This window comes from Micromys minutus (genome assembly GCF_963924665.1).
Source record: "Micromys minutus genome assembly, chromosome: 10".
NCBI lineage: Eukaryota > Metazoa > Chordata > Mammalia > Rodentia > Muridae > Micromys > Micromys minutus.
The window spans coordinates 2,454,442-2,470,222 of record NC_137979.1 but is presented as its reverse complement, the minus strand read 5'-3'; the positions used below and the strand labels follow the sequence as shown (position 1 = coordinate 2,470,222).

General features: G+C 38.1%; 1 protein-coding gene across 1 annotated transcript; it reads left to right on the top strand.

The window, feature by feature from the left end:
- Positions 1 to 9,910: 9,910 nt before the first annotated feature.
- LOC308426699 (olfactory receptor 2V2) lies at positions 9,911 to 10,852 on the top strand (the record flags this gene model as incomplete). Its single annotated transcript, XM_080924592.1, has 1 exon — positions 9,911 to 10,852. The coding sequence occupies one exon, from the start codon at positions 9,911 to 9,913 to the stop codon at positions 10,850 to 10,852; it is 942 nt and encodes a 313-aa protein (XP_080780718.1).
- Between the last annotated feature and the right edge of the window lie 4,929 nt (positions 10,853 to 15,781).

The following is a 15,781-nucleotide window of genomic DNA, read 5'->3' as shown; positions in this document are numbered from 1 at the left end:
CAGCCATTCGATATTCCTCAACTGAGAACGTTTTGTTTAGCTCTGTACCCCATTTTTAATAGGGTTGTTTGATTCTCTGGTGTCTAGCTTTTTGAGTTCTTTGTATACCTTAGATATTAGACCTCTATCTGATGTGGAATTGGTAAAAATCTTTTCCCATTCTGTTGGCTGCCGTTTTGTTTTCTTGACAATGTCTTTAGCCTTACAGAAACTTTGCAATCTCATTAAGTCCCATTTGTTAATCTTTGACCTTAGAGCTTGAGCCATTGGTGTTTTGTTCAGAAAATTTTCTCCTGTGCCTATATGTTCTAAAGTTTTCCATACTTTCTCATCGAATAGTTTCAGTGTATCTGGTTTAACGTGGAGATCTTTGATCCACTTACACTCGAGATTTGTACAAGGAGATAAGAAAGGGTCAATTTTCATTCTTTTGCATGTTGAGTGCCAGTTGGACCAGCACCATTTGTTGAATAGGCTGTCCGTTTTCCATTGAATGTTTGCGGCTCCTTTATCAAAAATCAGGTGACCATATATGTGAGGGCTCATTTCTGGATCTTCTATTCTATTCCATTGATCCACATGCCTATTTATGTACCAGTACCATGCAGTTTTCAGCACAATTGCCTTGTAATATAGCTTGAGGTCAGGGATAGTGATTCCCGCAGATGTTTTCTTGTTGTTGAGGATGGATTACGCTATTCTAGGTCTTTTGTTGTTCCATATGAAATTGCACATTGATCTTTCCAATTCCATGAAGAACTGGGTTGGAATTTTGATTGGGATTGCGTTGAATCTGTAGATTGCTTTTGGTAGGATGGCCATTTTTAAAATGTTGATCCTTCCAATCCATGACCATGGGAGATCTTTCCATTTTCTGAGATCCTCCTCAATTTCCTTCTTTAGAGGTTTGAAGTTCTTGTTGTACAGGTCCTTCACTTGCTTAGTTAGAGTCACACCAAGGTATTTCATAGTTTTTGTGACTATTGTGAAGGGTATCTTTTCCCTAATTTCTTTCTCCACATGTTTGTCCTTTGAGTATAGGAAGGCTACTGATTTGTTTGAGTTGATTTTGTATCCAGCCACTTTGCTGAACTTGTTTATCAGCTGTGGGAGTTCTCTGGTGGAGTTTTTGGGGTCACTTAAGTACACTATCATGTCATCGGCAAAGAGTGATGTTTTTATCTCTTCCTTTCCAATTTGTATCCCCTTGATCTCCTTTTGCTGTCTAATTGCTCCAGCCAGGACTTCCAGTACTATGTTGAATAGGTAGGGGGAGAGTGGGCAGCCTTGTCAAGTCCCTGATTTTAGTGGGATTGCTTCAAGTTTCCCACTGTTAAGTTTGATGTTGGCTGTTGGTTTTCTGTATATTGCTTTTATTATGTTTAAGTATGGACCTTGGATTCCTGTTCTTTCCAGGACTTTTAACATGAAGGGGTATTGAATTTTGTCAAATGCTTTCTCAGCATCTAGTGAGATGACCATGTGATTTTGTTCTTTGAGTTTGTTTATATGGTGGATTACATTGATGGATTTCCTTATATTAAACCATCCCTGCATCCCAGGGATGAAGCCTACTTGGTCATGATGAATGATGGTTTCACTTCTCTTTTAAATCACTTTAATTACATGCAGTTATTTAATTACATGCAGTTCTAAGTCAAGGAACAAGCAAGTCAAAAATAAAAAATCCTGTAAACAACTTTTTGGGAGCTAGGTAGGCAAATCCAAGAGACAAAAGGGACTTCCAAGAGACAAAGGGACTGCCACAGCTACATCCAATGAGCCTGCTTCAAATGTAAGTGTTCTTAATCTGGGCCAGTTTCCTGAGCTTAGGGACAGACTCGGGTTCCTGCCTTGATTAACTTCTACTTGTTCTGGAGATTTCAAAAATTCCCGCTGCCAACTGTTTGGTGGTGCCAAGAAGCTCTCCACATTTATTTAAGAAGAAAACTCTAACATTCAAACATGAAATTGAGATATGTCATTTAAGAAAACCGATTTTTTAATTTCATGCCAATAAAGTAAGTGTGCCTTTGGTAAAGTATGATTCAAGGCATTTGTTCATCTTTAAAGTTATAGTTTAGACTGAATGACAAAGCTGTTTGATAGTCACCTCTCTCGCCTATTCTAATATAATCTTTATCAGTATTTAGGGTATCCAGAGCTTTTCCTCTCCTGTGGAAACAAAGACAAAACCTTTTCCCAAAATAACACGTATCCTGGTTTTCATTCTGAGGTGAATCTTTAAAATATACAGGCTGGTTTAATCCAGCAGGTTTTTTTTTCTACTATCCAAAGTCTCTCTGAAGCTGTTGTTTCTTTCTCATTAGCATGTAAAAATTAATAAAGCACTGTGCAATCTATCTCTGATATCTTTCTCTTACACTTTCTGTTTATTAAGCATATCTTTTAAAGTAAGATTAGATCTTTCTATAACTGTCCTAGTACTGTGTAGTTTACCAATAATATGCTTTATGTTGTAATATTTAAAAAAGGTTTTATTTTACCAGAGGCATATTGTAGAGCATTGTCAGTTTAATTTTTACAGGCATGCCCATAACAGCCATGAGTTCTAATAAATGTTTAATAATAGAATCAGCTTTTTCAGGACATAAGACAGTTGCCCATTGAAATCCTGAATATGTATCTGTGGTATGGTGCACACACTTTAATTTTCCAAACTCTTCAAGATGAAACACATTCTTATGCTAACTTTCATTTTCTTTGGGTGCTTTTCGGTTACTTCCTGCAGGTAATGGAGTTTTATTATACAAAGAACAAGTAGGACATATCCTTATAATTTCCTTGACCCTTTGCCAAGTGTTCGAAAAATCTTCATTTAAACTTTTGAGGCTTCTAGCACATTTCCTATTAATAACTAATTAATTTCATTATTACATTGAGCTAGAGGGCCTTGTTGACCCATATGGGACTGATGTGTGTGATATACAATAAATGATTTCTATTTCTGATTACTTGTTGTAGTTGAATAAATAACAAATTTAATTCTGACTCATTTGCAATAAGATCAGTGATTTCAGTATGTAAAACAACTTTCTGCATATTTGAGAATCAGTAACTATATTGAGAAACTTAGGAAAATGATATTATAACTGCATACAGTTCTGATTTTTAACTGAATCATATAGACTCTAAGATAATTTACTTATTTTTCCTAACTCATAACTGCCTTTCCTTATTTATTTGCATAATCAAAGAATGTAGGTGCTCAACAAATTGTTTTCCATTTTTACTATATGCTAGAGAAGCCAATTAATTTTTTTATACACTGAAGTCTCTAGTTTTGGGATATTTATTGTTGATCATTCCCAAAAACTTACTATAAGCTCTTTGCCAGTGTTCATTTTTCTGCCATGATTAGACAATTTCAGCATTAGTAAAAGGTACCACAATTTCTGCTGGATCTATTCCTAATAATTGACAAAGTCTCATTTTTCCTTTCAGAATCAATCCCGAAACCGTTTCTATATGTCTTTAGTTTTTTACTCTGTGTGCTAAAACATCCATTCTAAGAATTATCTTTGCTCTGTATAAGAATTCCTGTGGGAGAATGAGCAGAGCACTAAATAACCAACATGCAATCCAGCTTTCCATCCAAATAGAATACATGTGTATAATTTCTTTTCTACTTAGCTCTTGAGCAATTAACACAATTGTGGGCCACAGCCAGTTAATATCTCCCAGCAATTTAAAAAATAATAGTCTGTAATTAATCTCTCCTGCTTTATAATTTTGTGGCTGAGTTTTTAATAAACATATCTTATGTCCTAGATAATTGCTCTTTGTTTTTTTTTAATTTGTTTATTGTTTGTCCATCTGTTTTCGGGAGCAATTTGTAATCCCCACCAAGGCAAAAATTCTCTTTATTTCATCAAACAGTTTTCTAAGGTATTTGCATCTGAATCAACCAGTAGAATATGATCCATATAATAATAAATTTCAGATTGAGAAAACTGTTGTGAATTATTTCAAATGGTGGTTGTACAAAATATTAGCACATGGTAGGACTGTTTAACCTTTCTTGTGGTAAGACTTTTCAATGATATCTCTTTATTGAACAACCATTATTATAAGTAGGTTCTAAAAAAGCAAACATTTGCCTATCATACTTATGCTAAGGGACTATTTAAAAAAAGCAGTTGTTAAAATCAATTACTATCATAGACCATGACCCAGGAAATAAAGAAGGTAATGGGATTCCAGAATGTTAATAGTCCACTGGTTGATTAATTTTATTTATGGTTTGTAAATATATTAACATCCTCCATTTTCTTGACTTTTTTTTGGATATTCTCTGTATTTACATTTCAGTTGCTATCCCCTTCTGACTTCTTTTTTTTTTTATAACAAACACAGGGGAATTCCATGAGCTGGTAAACTGTTCAATGTGTTGAACATTTAGTTGATCTTGTACCAGCTCTTCTAGTATCTGTAATTTTTGTTTTATAATAGACCATTGTTCCACCCATGTGAATTTGTTAGTTAACCATTTTAAGGGTAGGGTGATTGGTGCCTTTAAAAGAACAATACCTGTCTTGTTCTGTTTATGGACCATCTGGACAGTGTGTGACTATTCTTGATAAGACTTTTTAATTTTTTCTAAGAGGCATTCTTTATATTATGGTCTGCTTCTGAGATTGGAGGGCTGTTAAACTTTGTTTTCCATTGCTGCAACACATCCCCATATGTTCATAGCTATATAAATTAAAGCATATGGCTTTAATGTTCCTATTTGGCCTACTAATCCTATTTTGTACTTCGTTTTACCTGAAATAATGTTGTACCCATAGAAGCTGATATTTACTTCCTACAGAGGCCAATCTGATTACCAATATTTTGGTGAAATTATTGTTTCATTTGCTCCTTTGACTATCAAATCTTCAATTGCAATACCATTTGTTTGTATCTTAAGCTTTGGTCTTAGATCATTTATAGCAGTTTGCCAAAATACTTGGATTTTTGTTTTGTTCTGTTTTGTTTTGGGGGCGTTTAGAAAGATGTAAGACATCCAGTTAATATCTTATTTACTTTATGTGCTGAATCAGAAAAAAAAACCTAAATAAAAATAATTTTTTAAAACGTTAAAAAAAAGAGGTTAGTTAAAGACATGATTGATCAAGACCTTTTTTAAAGGTCTCAAACACAGATAGGAATATATGAGGAAGGAGAAAAAAGCTCAGAAAAGTCAGTTACTTCTGAGAACAGGAGCATGCCAATACATTGTAGTAAAGGGAAATTCAAAACCTACTAAGAGAAGATAGGGTCTAACGAGATAGGGCTTAAAGGTCAATGGTAAAGAGGTCATCGTAGGACAAGTTAGTTCTTAGGTTAAGTTAGTAAGAAAATTTTTTATGCTCTTAAAAGAAAATAGATTCATCTTTGCCTTAGATAAGAGGTTACAGAAAAGAAAGATATGCTGAGGGGTGTTGGAAAAATGTTAATTGTTAGTTTCTGGCCTTTATGGAAAAGCTATATAGAGCACGATCATAGTGTTAAACTAAGAAGATAATGTCATAAAGACAACTAAAATATATATTGTGAGCATATTGAATCAGACTGTTACAAAATGCCAAGGTCATATTATTGTTATAAAGCTGAAATCAGTCTTTGCAAAAATAAATAAATAAATAAAAAAGCATCAAATGCTGTTTTTGAGCCCTTGTGTAACTTTAATAGTATGAATACCTCTAACCCTATTGCATTTTTCTGTGGACCTAGATTCCTCTTCCCACCATTTTCCTAATTATAACTGAGGATGGGCTTCCAATATTGCTGGTGCCAAATCTTTCCAGTCTTCAGAGATAACTCTGTTCTCAGTTGCCCAGAAATTTAGCATCTGCTTCAAATAGGGTGAATTGATAACATATGAAATGATTGCATCCTTGAATCTCTTCAAGGAACAGGACGCTTTTAGGACTTTATTTGATTTATTCATAACCTTGGAGGTACATATTATTTCCTTATAGATCTTTTATACTAGCTTGATTAGGCCACCAAGGTTGGTTTTCTAACAACTATGGGCCACCCCTCTTCAGTTTCATTATGGGTAGTATGGTAGGTTCTTGTTTACATTCCTTCTGTATATGAGTAAGATTCTCATTTTTATTTATAAGTCTCTCTAGTTTTTTTCTCTAAGGCTTTTCGTTTATCAATCTATTTTTCATATTTTTTCCTGTATATCTAAAGAGTTTTTCTTTGAGAGGGTACAGAAAGCCCCTATACAATAAAAAATAAAATACAAAATACCAAAATGATAATAATAATAACTGGTATTGAGACAATCATAATTAAATCATTTAAATTTTTATTTTCTGCTTTTATTGTCAATCCATCGAAGGTAGCACTATGCGGGGTCCTAATGCCTTGTAGGATGCTATTCTATTTCCCATTCCTAACTCTCCTTGAGGAATTTCTCAGTGGCTTATCAAATCTCATGGCTTCTCAGTTTGTCTTAACTCGTCATGATATCTCTGTCTTTGTGGTCATGTCACATACTAGAGAGCAAAATGTTACTTTTAACAAAATCTCAATATTCAATTTTACCAATAAAGCCTTGGGAGCCAGATGTTTGGGGGAAGGCCTGCTAGGTCAGAGTCAGAGAAAGCACCCAGCTGACTTCCTTCAGCCAATGTCCCAAAGGAAAAAGAAAGCTTTCCTTCATGAGCCATCAAAATTCTTTAAGCAGAATGTCCCTCCTTTCTGCTTTGTGTTTGTCTCTTTTTTGTCATACTAACCCCCTCTTACTCTCTGTGGCTGTTCCCATGATCACTCCCTGTCAACTGGTTGGTTGTTCTGCCTTTTGAGCTATGATTGACTTTATTTAATCCTGTGTAAAACAAGCAGAAAGCTCTTGGAATAAACATATGTACGAAGCCTAAGCCACCCCAGAACCAGAACCAGGATTTTCCAGTAAGAAACATAATCTTGGGGTTCATAGTGTGATCAAGTATCCTGAAACATTGATGATGTATTCAGCTCCAACAGACAGAGCTCTTGAGCCTATCCTATTGGTACTTTGGAGCTGTTGATTTGGAGCTGTTGATATTTTGTATATTTAATGATGCTACTAAGAAGTACAATAATTGCTCTATAGCATATCACAGATTTGGGCTCCGGTTGCCTGATCCAAGGCAATGTTATTCCATGTTAAAATACTGTCTTTTTAAAAGACAGACTTGAGCCTCATAGAAGTACTTCCTCAACATGGCAAATGTTAGAAGGAAGGCTCATGGAAGGCTAAGCCCTTCTGCAACAAAATAATCCACTTGTCCCCATTTTTATCTATAATATACTTCATGTGGGTTTAATTCCACCTTAGAAGAGATGGAAGTCGCTATGCCCATCAGTTTCCTATGGGTATAAAGCCTCTAAAATGCCCCCAATAAGACAAAGGTTCAGGTCTGTTTGGTGTTCTGTACATGGTGAATTGTCCCAGACTCTCTTGGGTTACCAGGAAGTAGATTGCGATACAGATGTTTATCCCTCTTCTGATGCTGCTCTGACTGGTGTCCTGTTCCTTTCCCCCTCCTCTCCATCATTCTGTGTGCAGTGCTGTGTTCTTCACTCTGATCAAGGTCCCACTGACATCATTTCTCAAGGTGTTGAACTTATTCATCCTTTCCTCACTGCTCTTGACACCAATGTGCTTGATTTCCACCTCTCACATAGCCACAGTTCTTGCTCTAGAAAATTTCTCTGAAATGAAAAGTGGAAACAATAGTAATATATATTCTGGAAATGACCTTTGTAACATAAAGGACAGATACCAACAGTTCTGTGAGTTTATCGGTAGTTCTTCTGTTTCCTGTAGATTATTAATACCTCAGAGCCAAGCTAGTGTTCAGTACCCACCTTTTGGCCTTCTTTTCTTTTCCTTTGTTTTCTCAGTGTTTCTGGGGACCTGTGGTAGTTTGAGAAGAATGGCCTCATAGCCTCATTTATTTGGTGGCTTAATCACCAAGGAGTGCTACTACTTTAGAGGGATTAGAAGAATGAGGAATGAGGTATGGCTTTGCTGGAAGAAGTGAATCACAGAGGCTGGGCTTCGAAGTTTCAAAAACCAACCACAGATCAAAAGGGTGTTTACCTATCTATCTATCTATCTGTCTGTCTGTCTGTCTGTCTATCTGTCTGTCTGTCTGTCTATCTATCTGTCTGTCTGTCTGTCTGTCTGTCTATCTTTTCTCCTTTTGAATCTAGATGCAGCTCTCAGCTTCTTCTCCAGAACCATGCCTGCTTGTGGCCATGCTCTCAATCATAATGATAATAGACCAATCCTCTGACACTGTAAGCCAGCCCTCAGTTAAATGTTCTCTTTTATGAATTGCCTGAGTCATGGTGTCTCTTCACAGAAATAGTGACTAAGATAGTACCTCATGTTAGCCTTGACCTTTAGATTCTCCCTCAACTTTTCAAGTACTGAGATCACAGGATGGACCACCACAGCTAGCCAGTGCTCACATTATATTCGACTGTACCTCACCAAATCATCTACATATCTTGGGCCACTAGCAGACATATACCGACTTTGTCGTGGAAAATGAAGGGTAAGTTTAGGTCACAGTTTCAAGATCTGAGGGAACAGACACAGCTGAGGTCATATCATAGCTCCTGACAAGCACAAGAATAAGGTGATAGAACATGAAGAAACTAAATTTCCATATTCCTGAGCTCTGGCCATCCCAGAGGGTAGAAACTCTGGGTAGCTTTCTGTCTGTCCCCCTGGCCCTGCACCTGCTAATGTCTCCAAGTTAACCTCTTGAGTGATTTTAATTGTAAGCTTGGGGACTCTAGTTCCAGAGCGGGCATTTGTGGGCTCTCATGAGACTTTCTTACTCAATCTTTGTACTGAGCTTCTACATGGACAATAAGAGGCAGTTCTGCAAGACAAGTAAGAGACAGATTGGCGGGGGAAGCAGGCAGCCAACAGTGGATCAGACCTTCAGTTCTGATCCATCACCACCATCTCACTAACTCAGTCTACATTCTCCTCTACCCCTTATCTTTTATGCATCATAATTATATTTATTTATGAGACAGAGTATAGTATTTGACATACACAATATATAACACTAAGATTGTATAAAGTGGTAAATCTACCATGCCAAATATTTATTATTTTACCAACTTTCTCCTCATGAGAAGATGCTGCTTATCTGAGACACACTGAAATCCAGTCTCGAGAGTGGTAAAACACCCACAGCCTAGTTGAGGAGTTGGTGCAGCTGGAAGAGATCAGATTTGTGGAGAACAGCTACTTCCTGTCCTCATTCACCTAGTAAGTACAAGCACGGGAAAAAACAATAAAATTATATTGGTCAGAGTTCCTCCACCGGGTATCTGTGTTAAATGTCGTTGGGTTTTCCTACAGGAAACATGACAAAAGGTGAGTAACAGCACTTTCCTGCCCCAACCCAAGCAAACACATGCACACAGAAACTTTTTCTCTTTTAAAATATCTATTGCCAGTACTTGGTTCATTTGTCTGTTTCTATTTATATATTAGCATATCCTCTTCCTCTATCAAGGACTTTTTGCTGATTTTTCTTGTTTTTAATTAATTAATTAATTGTCTATTTACCTTACATTCAAATCACAATGTCTGCTAACATCTCGCCACTTCCCCTGTCCCTTTCCATCACCTCCTCTTCTCTTATTTTTATTTTTCTAATAAAATAAGAGGTGAGGAGGAGACAGTATGTTCCAGGTCGTGAAATAAAACTTTGGCTTAGTGAGTTACAGTCATAATACCAGAAAGAAATGCGGTTGTATTTATGGTTCATGCCAAATGCAAGTGTCAGTCTGGGATGAGATGCAAGAGAGAGGTGTATCAACTAATATGTCTTTGTCTATGTTTTCAGATAGTCCAGCACAGCAGCAGAGCATTGACATGTGGCTGAACCAGTCATCCACAGATGACTTTATCCTCCTGGGCATCTTCTCCAACAGCCTGAAAGATCTTCTTCTCTTCTCTGTGGTCATGCTAGTCTTCACAGCAGCACTGTGTGGGAATGTCCTCCTCATCCTCCTCATCTACACGGACCCCCGACTTCATACCCCCATGTACTTCTTCCTCAGTCAGCTCTCCCTCATGGACCTCATGCTGGTCTGTACCAATGTGCCCAAGATGGCAGTCAACTTCCTGTCTGGCAGGAAGTCCATCTCCTTTGCCGGTTGTGGCCTACAAATTGGACTGTTTGTCTGTCTTGTGGGGTCTGAGGGGCTCTTGCTGGGACTCATGGCTTATGATCGCTATGTGGCCATTAGCCACCCACTTCACTATCCTGTCCTCATGAATCAGAAGGTCTGTCTGCAGATTGTTGGGAGCTCCTGGGCCTTTGGGATAGTGGATGGTCTGGTACAGATGGTGGTGGTAATGACCTTTCCCTATTGTAGCTTGAGAGAGGTGGACCACTTCTTCTGTGAGATGCTCTCCTTGCTGAAGCTGGCCTGTGTGGACACATCTGTATTTGAGAAGGTAGTGTTTGTTTGCTGTGTCCTCATGCTGCTGTTTCCCTTCTCCATCATTGTAGCCTCCTATACTCGCATCCTAGGAAGTGTACTCCGTATGCACTCTGCTAAGTCCCAGAAAAAGGCTCTGGCCACCTGTTCCTCCCACCTGACAGCTGTCTCCTTCTTCTATGGAGCAGCCATGTTCATCTACCTGAGGCCAAGACAATACCGGAGCCCAAGCCAGGACAAGATGGTGTCCATCTTCTACACAGTCCTCACTCCTATGCTCAACCCCCTCATTTATAGCTTGAGGAATCGAGATGTGAAAGCAGCGCTGCAGAAAGGGCTGGACCGCTGCAGGACTGGCATCCAGCACTGAGCTCTGGAGTTGGACTGTGTCTCATCGTAGCCATGTCATGACCATCTGTGTGCAATCACAGTTTCATCACTGACAGTGAGGTGCGTGACACCTGCATTCTGGGACAGGTCGTTATAAACCAAAAACCAGTACTAAGTATATCTCTTGTGACAAATGGGTTTTTCCCTCAGTCTTTTGCAGACTCCTTTCTAAGTACTTTACAGGGGAAGAGAAAGCTCTGGTAAGTCAAGCACTACAGTATCAGGGCATTGAGATTGTACCACTTATCACTTAAGTTAGAGTGTTGTCTTTACCAGAACACTTAAGCCCTTCTCACTGGTGTTCACAGAGTCTCTAACGTTTCAGGCGCTGAGGCATGTGAGGCCATTTTGCTCTAATTTACATACTGGTCATGTGCCTTCTTTGTTTATAAAGCTACCACTGTTCTGTTATTTATATGATACAGCCTCCATTTCTAGGATAAATGGAAAGTCTTCCTGATGGCAGAAAGCAAGGCTCTAGAATTCTGTTGAGAGAGTTCTCATCCTTATCCTGTGAAATCTCGTTAAGGATGCTTTACTGAATAAAAATGGAATATTGCACTACTCAGGAGAAACAGGATGAAGATGGGTTATTTCCTTATTCTGTATGTGGGACTTAGAAGATACCCATGAGAGTAAGGGATGTACTTGGTCCTAAAGCAAAACTGAGACTGTGTATCACCTCGGTTCTAATTGTTCTTATTGTTTTTTCTGTGCTTGAGGCTGAATCTCAATATGATGCTTAAGATGACCCCAGTCATCTGGGCACTGCAGGTGTCCTGCTTCATAGTATTTAGACTAACCTGTTTCCCATTTAGGTTGAAGACCTCAGCATAATTTCAACTTTTATGCAATGCCATTTACATTCTGTATATAAATCATACTCAAATCCTTTGTACTGAGCTGGGCATCAGTTTTAGCCCACATTTGTAATAAAATTTTGTTTCCTGAAAACTCCAGTTATCTCTTTGAAAGCAAAGAGCAAAGTGCAGGGGTTGAACTAAGGGCTGGAAATGTTTTGAAGCCCCAGCATGCTGAGGCTTGCTCATTCTCAGGTTTGGGTCATGGAGAACAATGGCATCAGTAAGTACGGATTTAAAAAAATGATTGGTGAGATGGAACTCATTGGTAGAATATCTACTTATCATGTGTGGGGTTCTAAATTCAATTTTAGCACCAGAGAGAGAGGAGAAGGAGAGGGAGAGGGATGGAGGAAGAGGAGAGGGGTAGGGAGAGGGAGAGGGAGAGGGAGAGGGAGAGAGAGAGAGAGAGAGAGAGAGAGAAGACAGAGTGAGACAGAGACAAAAAGGGTGTTGCTTTGATGACTTGCTAGGAGACAACCATCTGAACTAAAGTCTCAAAACGAGCATTTTGTAGTTAACAAGCTTTTTCAAAGAATTTTACAGAGTGGCTTCCTTCCCTGGGAGCCTGAACTGCCAAAGGAAATCTCCAAGTAGCTGCCAGATTTTTCATTGTATGATTGCATGTAACTTACTTTATTGATCATTGGCTGATGCCTCTTATGTGGTGCCCCAGCCAGGAAACTGATTGTAGGTTTATAGTACTAAATATATGTGTGGCTCCTCTTCTCTTCCTACCCAAAATTTATTTATTTATTTTTGTGGTGGAGAAAGAAATTTTTAATTAGATACTCTACATTTCAAATGTTATCCCCTTCTCCCTCCCCACTCCCATCCCCTTACTCCCTCCACATGTCTCCACAAAGTACACCCTCTACCAATCACCCATTCCACCTCAGTGCCTTGGCATTCCCCTACATTGGGAAAACGTGCCCTCACTGGACCAAGGCCTCTTCTCACATTGATGCTAAATACTGCTGTTCTCCTCTGCATATGCAACTGGAGCCATGGACTTCTCAATGTGTGCTCAATGGTTGGTGTTTTAGTCCATGGGAGTTGTGGAGGGTTTGGTTGCCTGATAATGTTGTTCTTCCCATGCGGTTGCAACCCCTTTCAGTTACTCCAGTCCTTTCTCTATAGCAACTTCATTGGGGTGTCCGTGTGCAGTTTGATGGTTATCTGCAAACATGCTCATCTGTACCTATTTGACTCTGGCAAAGCCCCTGAGGAGGCATCTATATCTGGTTCCTGTCAGTAAGTAATTCTTGGAATCAGCAATAGTGCTTGGGTTTGATGGATGCATATGGGGTGGATCTCTAGATGAGGCAGCCTCTGAATGATCTTTTCTTCAAAATCTGTTCCTCTATTTGACCTTGTATTTCTTCCCATGAGTGTTTTGTTCTCCCATTTAACAAGGCCTGGGGCATACACATTTTGGCCTTCCTTCTTTTTGTGCTTCATAAGGTCTGCAATTTGTTTCTTGGGTATTCAGAGTTTTCTAGGGCTAGTGTCCACCTATCAGTTGAGTGTCTACCATGGATATCTTTTGTGACTGGGCTACCTCACTCAGGATGATATTTTCTAGTTCCATGCATTTGCCTATGAATTTCATGAACTCATTGTTTCTAATAGCTGAGTAATACTCCATTGTGTAAATGTACCACAATTTCTGTATCCATTCTTCTGTTAAAGGACATTTGAGTTATTTACAGCTTCTGGCTATTATAAATACGGCTGCTCTAAACATGGTGAAACATGTGTCCTTGTTATATGTTGGAGCATCTTTGGCTTATATGCCCAGGAGTGGTATAGCTGTGTCTTCAGATAGTACTATGTCCAATTTTCTGAGGAACCACCAGACTGATTTCCAGAGTGGTTTTACCAGCTTGCAATCTTACCAAAATGTAAAAGTGTTCCTCTTTCTCCAAATCCTTGCCAGCATCTTCTGTCATCTCAGTTTTTGAACCTAGCCATTCTGACTGGTGTAAGGTGGAATCTCAGGGTTGTTTTGATTTGTATTTTCCTGATGACTAGGGATGTTGAACATTTCTTTAGGTGCTTCTTGGCCATCCAGTATTCCTCAGTTGAGAATTCTTTGTTTAGCTCTGTACCCCATTTTGTAATAGGATAGTTTGATTTTCTGAAGTCTAATTTTTTGAATTCTTTGTATATATTGTATATTATCCCTCTATCAGATGTGGGATTGGTAAAGATTCTTTCCCAGTCTATTGGTGGCCATTTTGTCTTCTTTACAGTGTCCTTAGCTTTACAGAAAATTTGCAATTTCATGAGGTCCCATTTGTTGATTCTTCATCTTAGAGCATAAGCCATTTGTGTTCTGTTCAGGAAAATTTCCCCTGTGCCTATGTATTCTAAGACCTTCCTCAATTTCTCTTCTAATACTTTTAGTGTACCTGGTTCAATATGGAAGTTGTTGATACACTTGCACTTGAGCTTTGCACAACGAGGTAAGAATGGATCGATTTGCATTCTTCTGCATGATAACTGCCAGTTGAACCAACACCATTTGTTTAAGAGGCTGTCCTTTTTCCACTGAATGTTTCTAGCTCCTTTGTCAGAGATCAAGTGACCATATGTGTGAGAGTTCATTTTTGAGTCTTCAATTCTTTTCCATTAATCTACCTGCCTATCTCTGTACCAATACCATTGGGTTTTATCACAATTGATCTGTAATATAGCTTGAGGTCAAAGATGATGATTACCCCAGAAGTTATTTTATTATTGAGAATAGTTTTCACTATCCTCGTTTTTTATTTCAAATGAATTTTCAAATTGTTCTTTCTAACTCTATGAAGAATTGAGTTGGAATTTAGATTAAGATTGCATTGAATCTGTAGATTGGTTTCAGCATGATGACCATTTTTACAATGTTGATCCTTCAAATTCATGAGCATGGAAGATCTTTTCATCTTCTGAGACCTTCTTCAATTTCTTCTTCAGGTATTTGAATTTCTTGTCATAAGGATCTTTCACTTCCTTACTTAGGGTCACACCAAGTATTTTATATTGTTTTTTTAATATTGTACAGGGTGTCTTGTTTAATTTTTCCCCTAATTTCTTTCTCAGCATGTTTATCCTTTGAGTAGAGGAAGGCTACTAATTTGTTTGAGTTAATTTTATAACCAGCCACTTTGCTGAAGTTGTTTATCAGCTATAGGAGTTCTCTGGTGGAAGTTCTGGGGTCACCTAACTATACTATCATATTATCTGCAAATAGTGAAATTTTGATACTCTGTTGGTGCCCTCTAGTTAGTCTGGCTAAGGGTTTATAGATCTTGTTTATTTTCTCAAAGAACAAGCTCATGGTTTTGTTGATTCTTTGTATCGTTCTTTTTGTTTCTACTTGGTTGATTTCAGCTCTGAGTTTGATTATTTCCTGCCATCTACTCCCCTTGGTTTATCTGCTCTTGTTGTTCTAGATCTTTCAGGTATGCTGTCAAGATCTTAGTGTATGCTCTTTCCAGTTTATTTTTGGAGGCGCTCAGAGCTATGAGTTTTCCTCTTAGCACTGCTTTCATTGCATCCTATAAGTTTGGGTATGTTGTGCCTTCATTTTCATTAAATTCTAAAAAGTCTTTAATTTCTTTCTTTTCCCTTGAACAAGTTATCATTGAGTAGAGCATTGTTCAGCTTCCATGTATATGTGGGATTTTTGTTGTTTTTGTGGTTATTGAAGACCAGCCTTAGTCCATGGCGATCTGATAGGATGCATGGGATTATTTTGATCTTTTTATGTCTGTTGAGGCCTGTTTTGTGACCTACTATATGGTCAGTTTTGAAGAAGGTACCTTGAGGTTTTGAGGAGAAGGTATATTCTTTTGCTTTAGAATGAAATGTTCTATAGATGTCTGTTATATCCAATTGTTTCATAACCTCTGCTAGTTTTGCTGTATCTGTGTTCAGTTTCTGCTTCCAAGATTTGGCCATTAACAAGAGTGAGGAGCTGAAGTCTCCCACTATTATTGTGTGTGTTGCAATATATGCTTTGAGCTTTAGTAATGTTTCTTTTATAAATTTCTTATATTTGG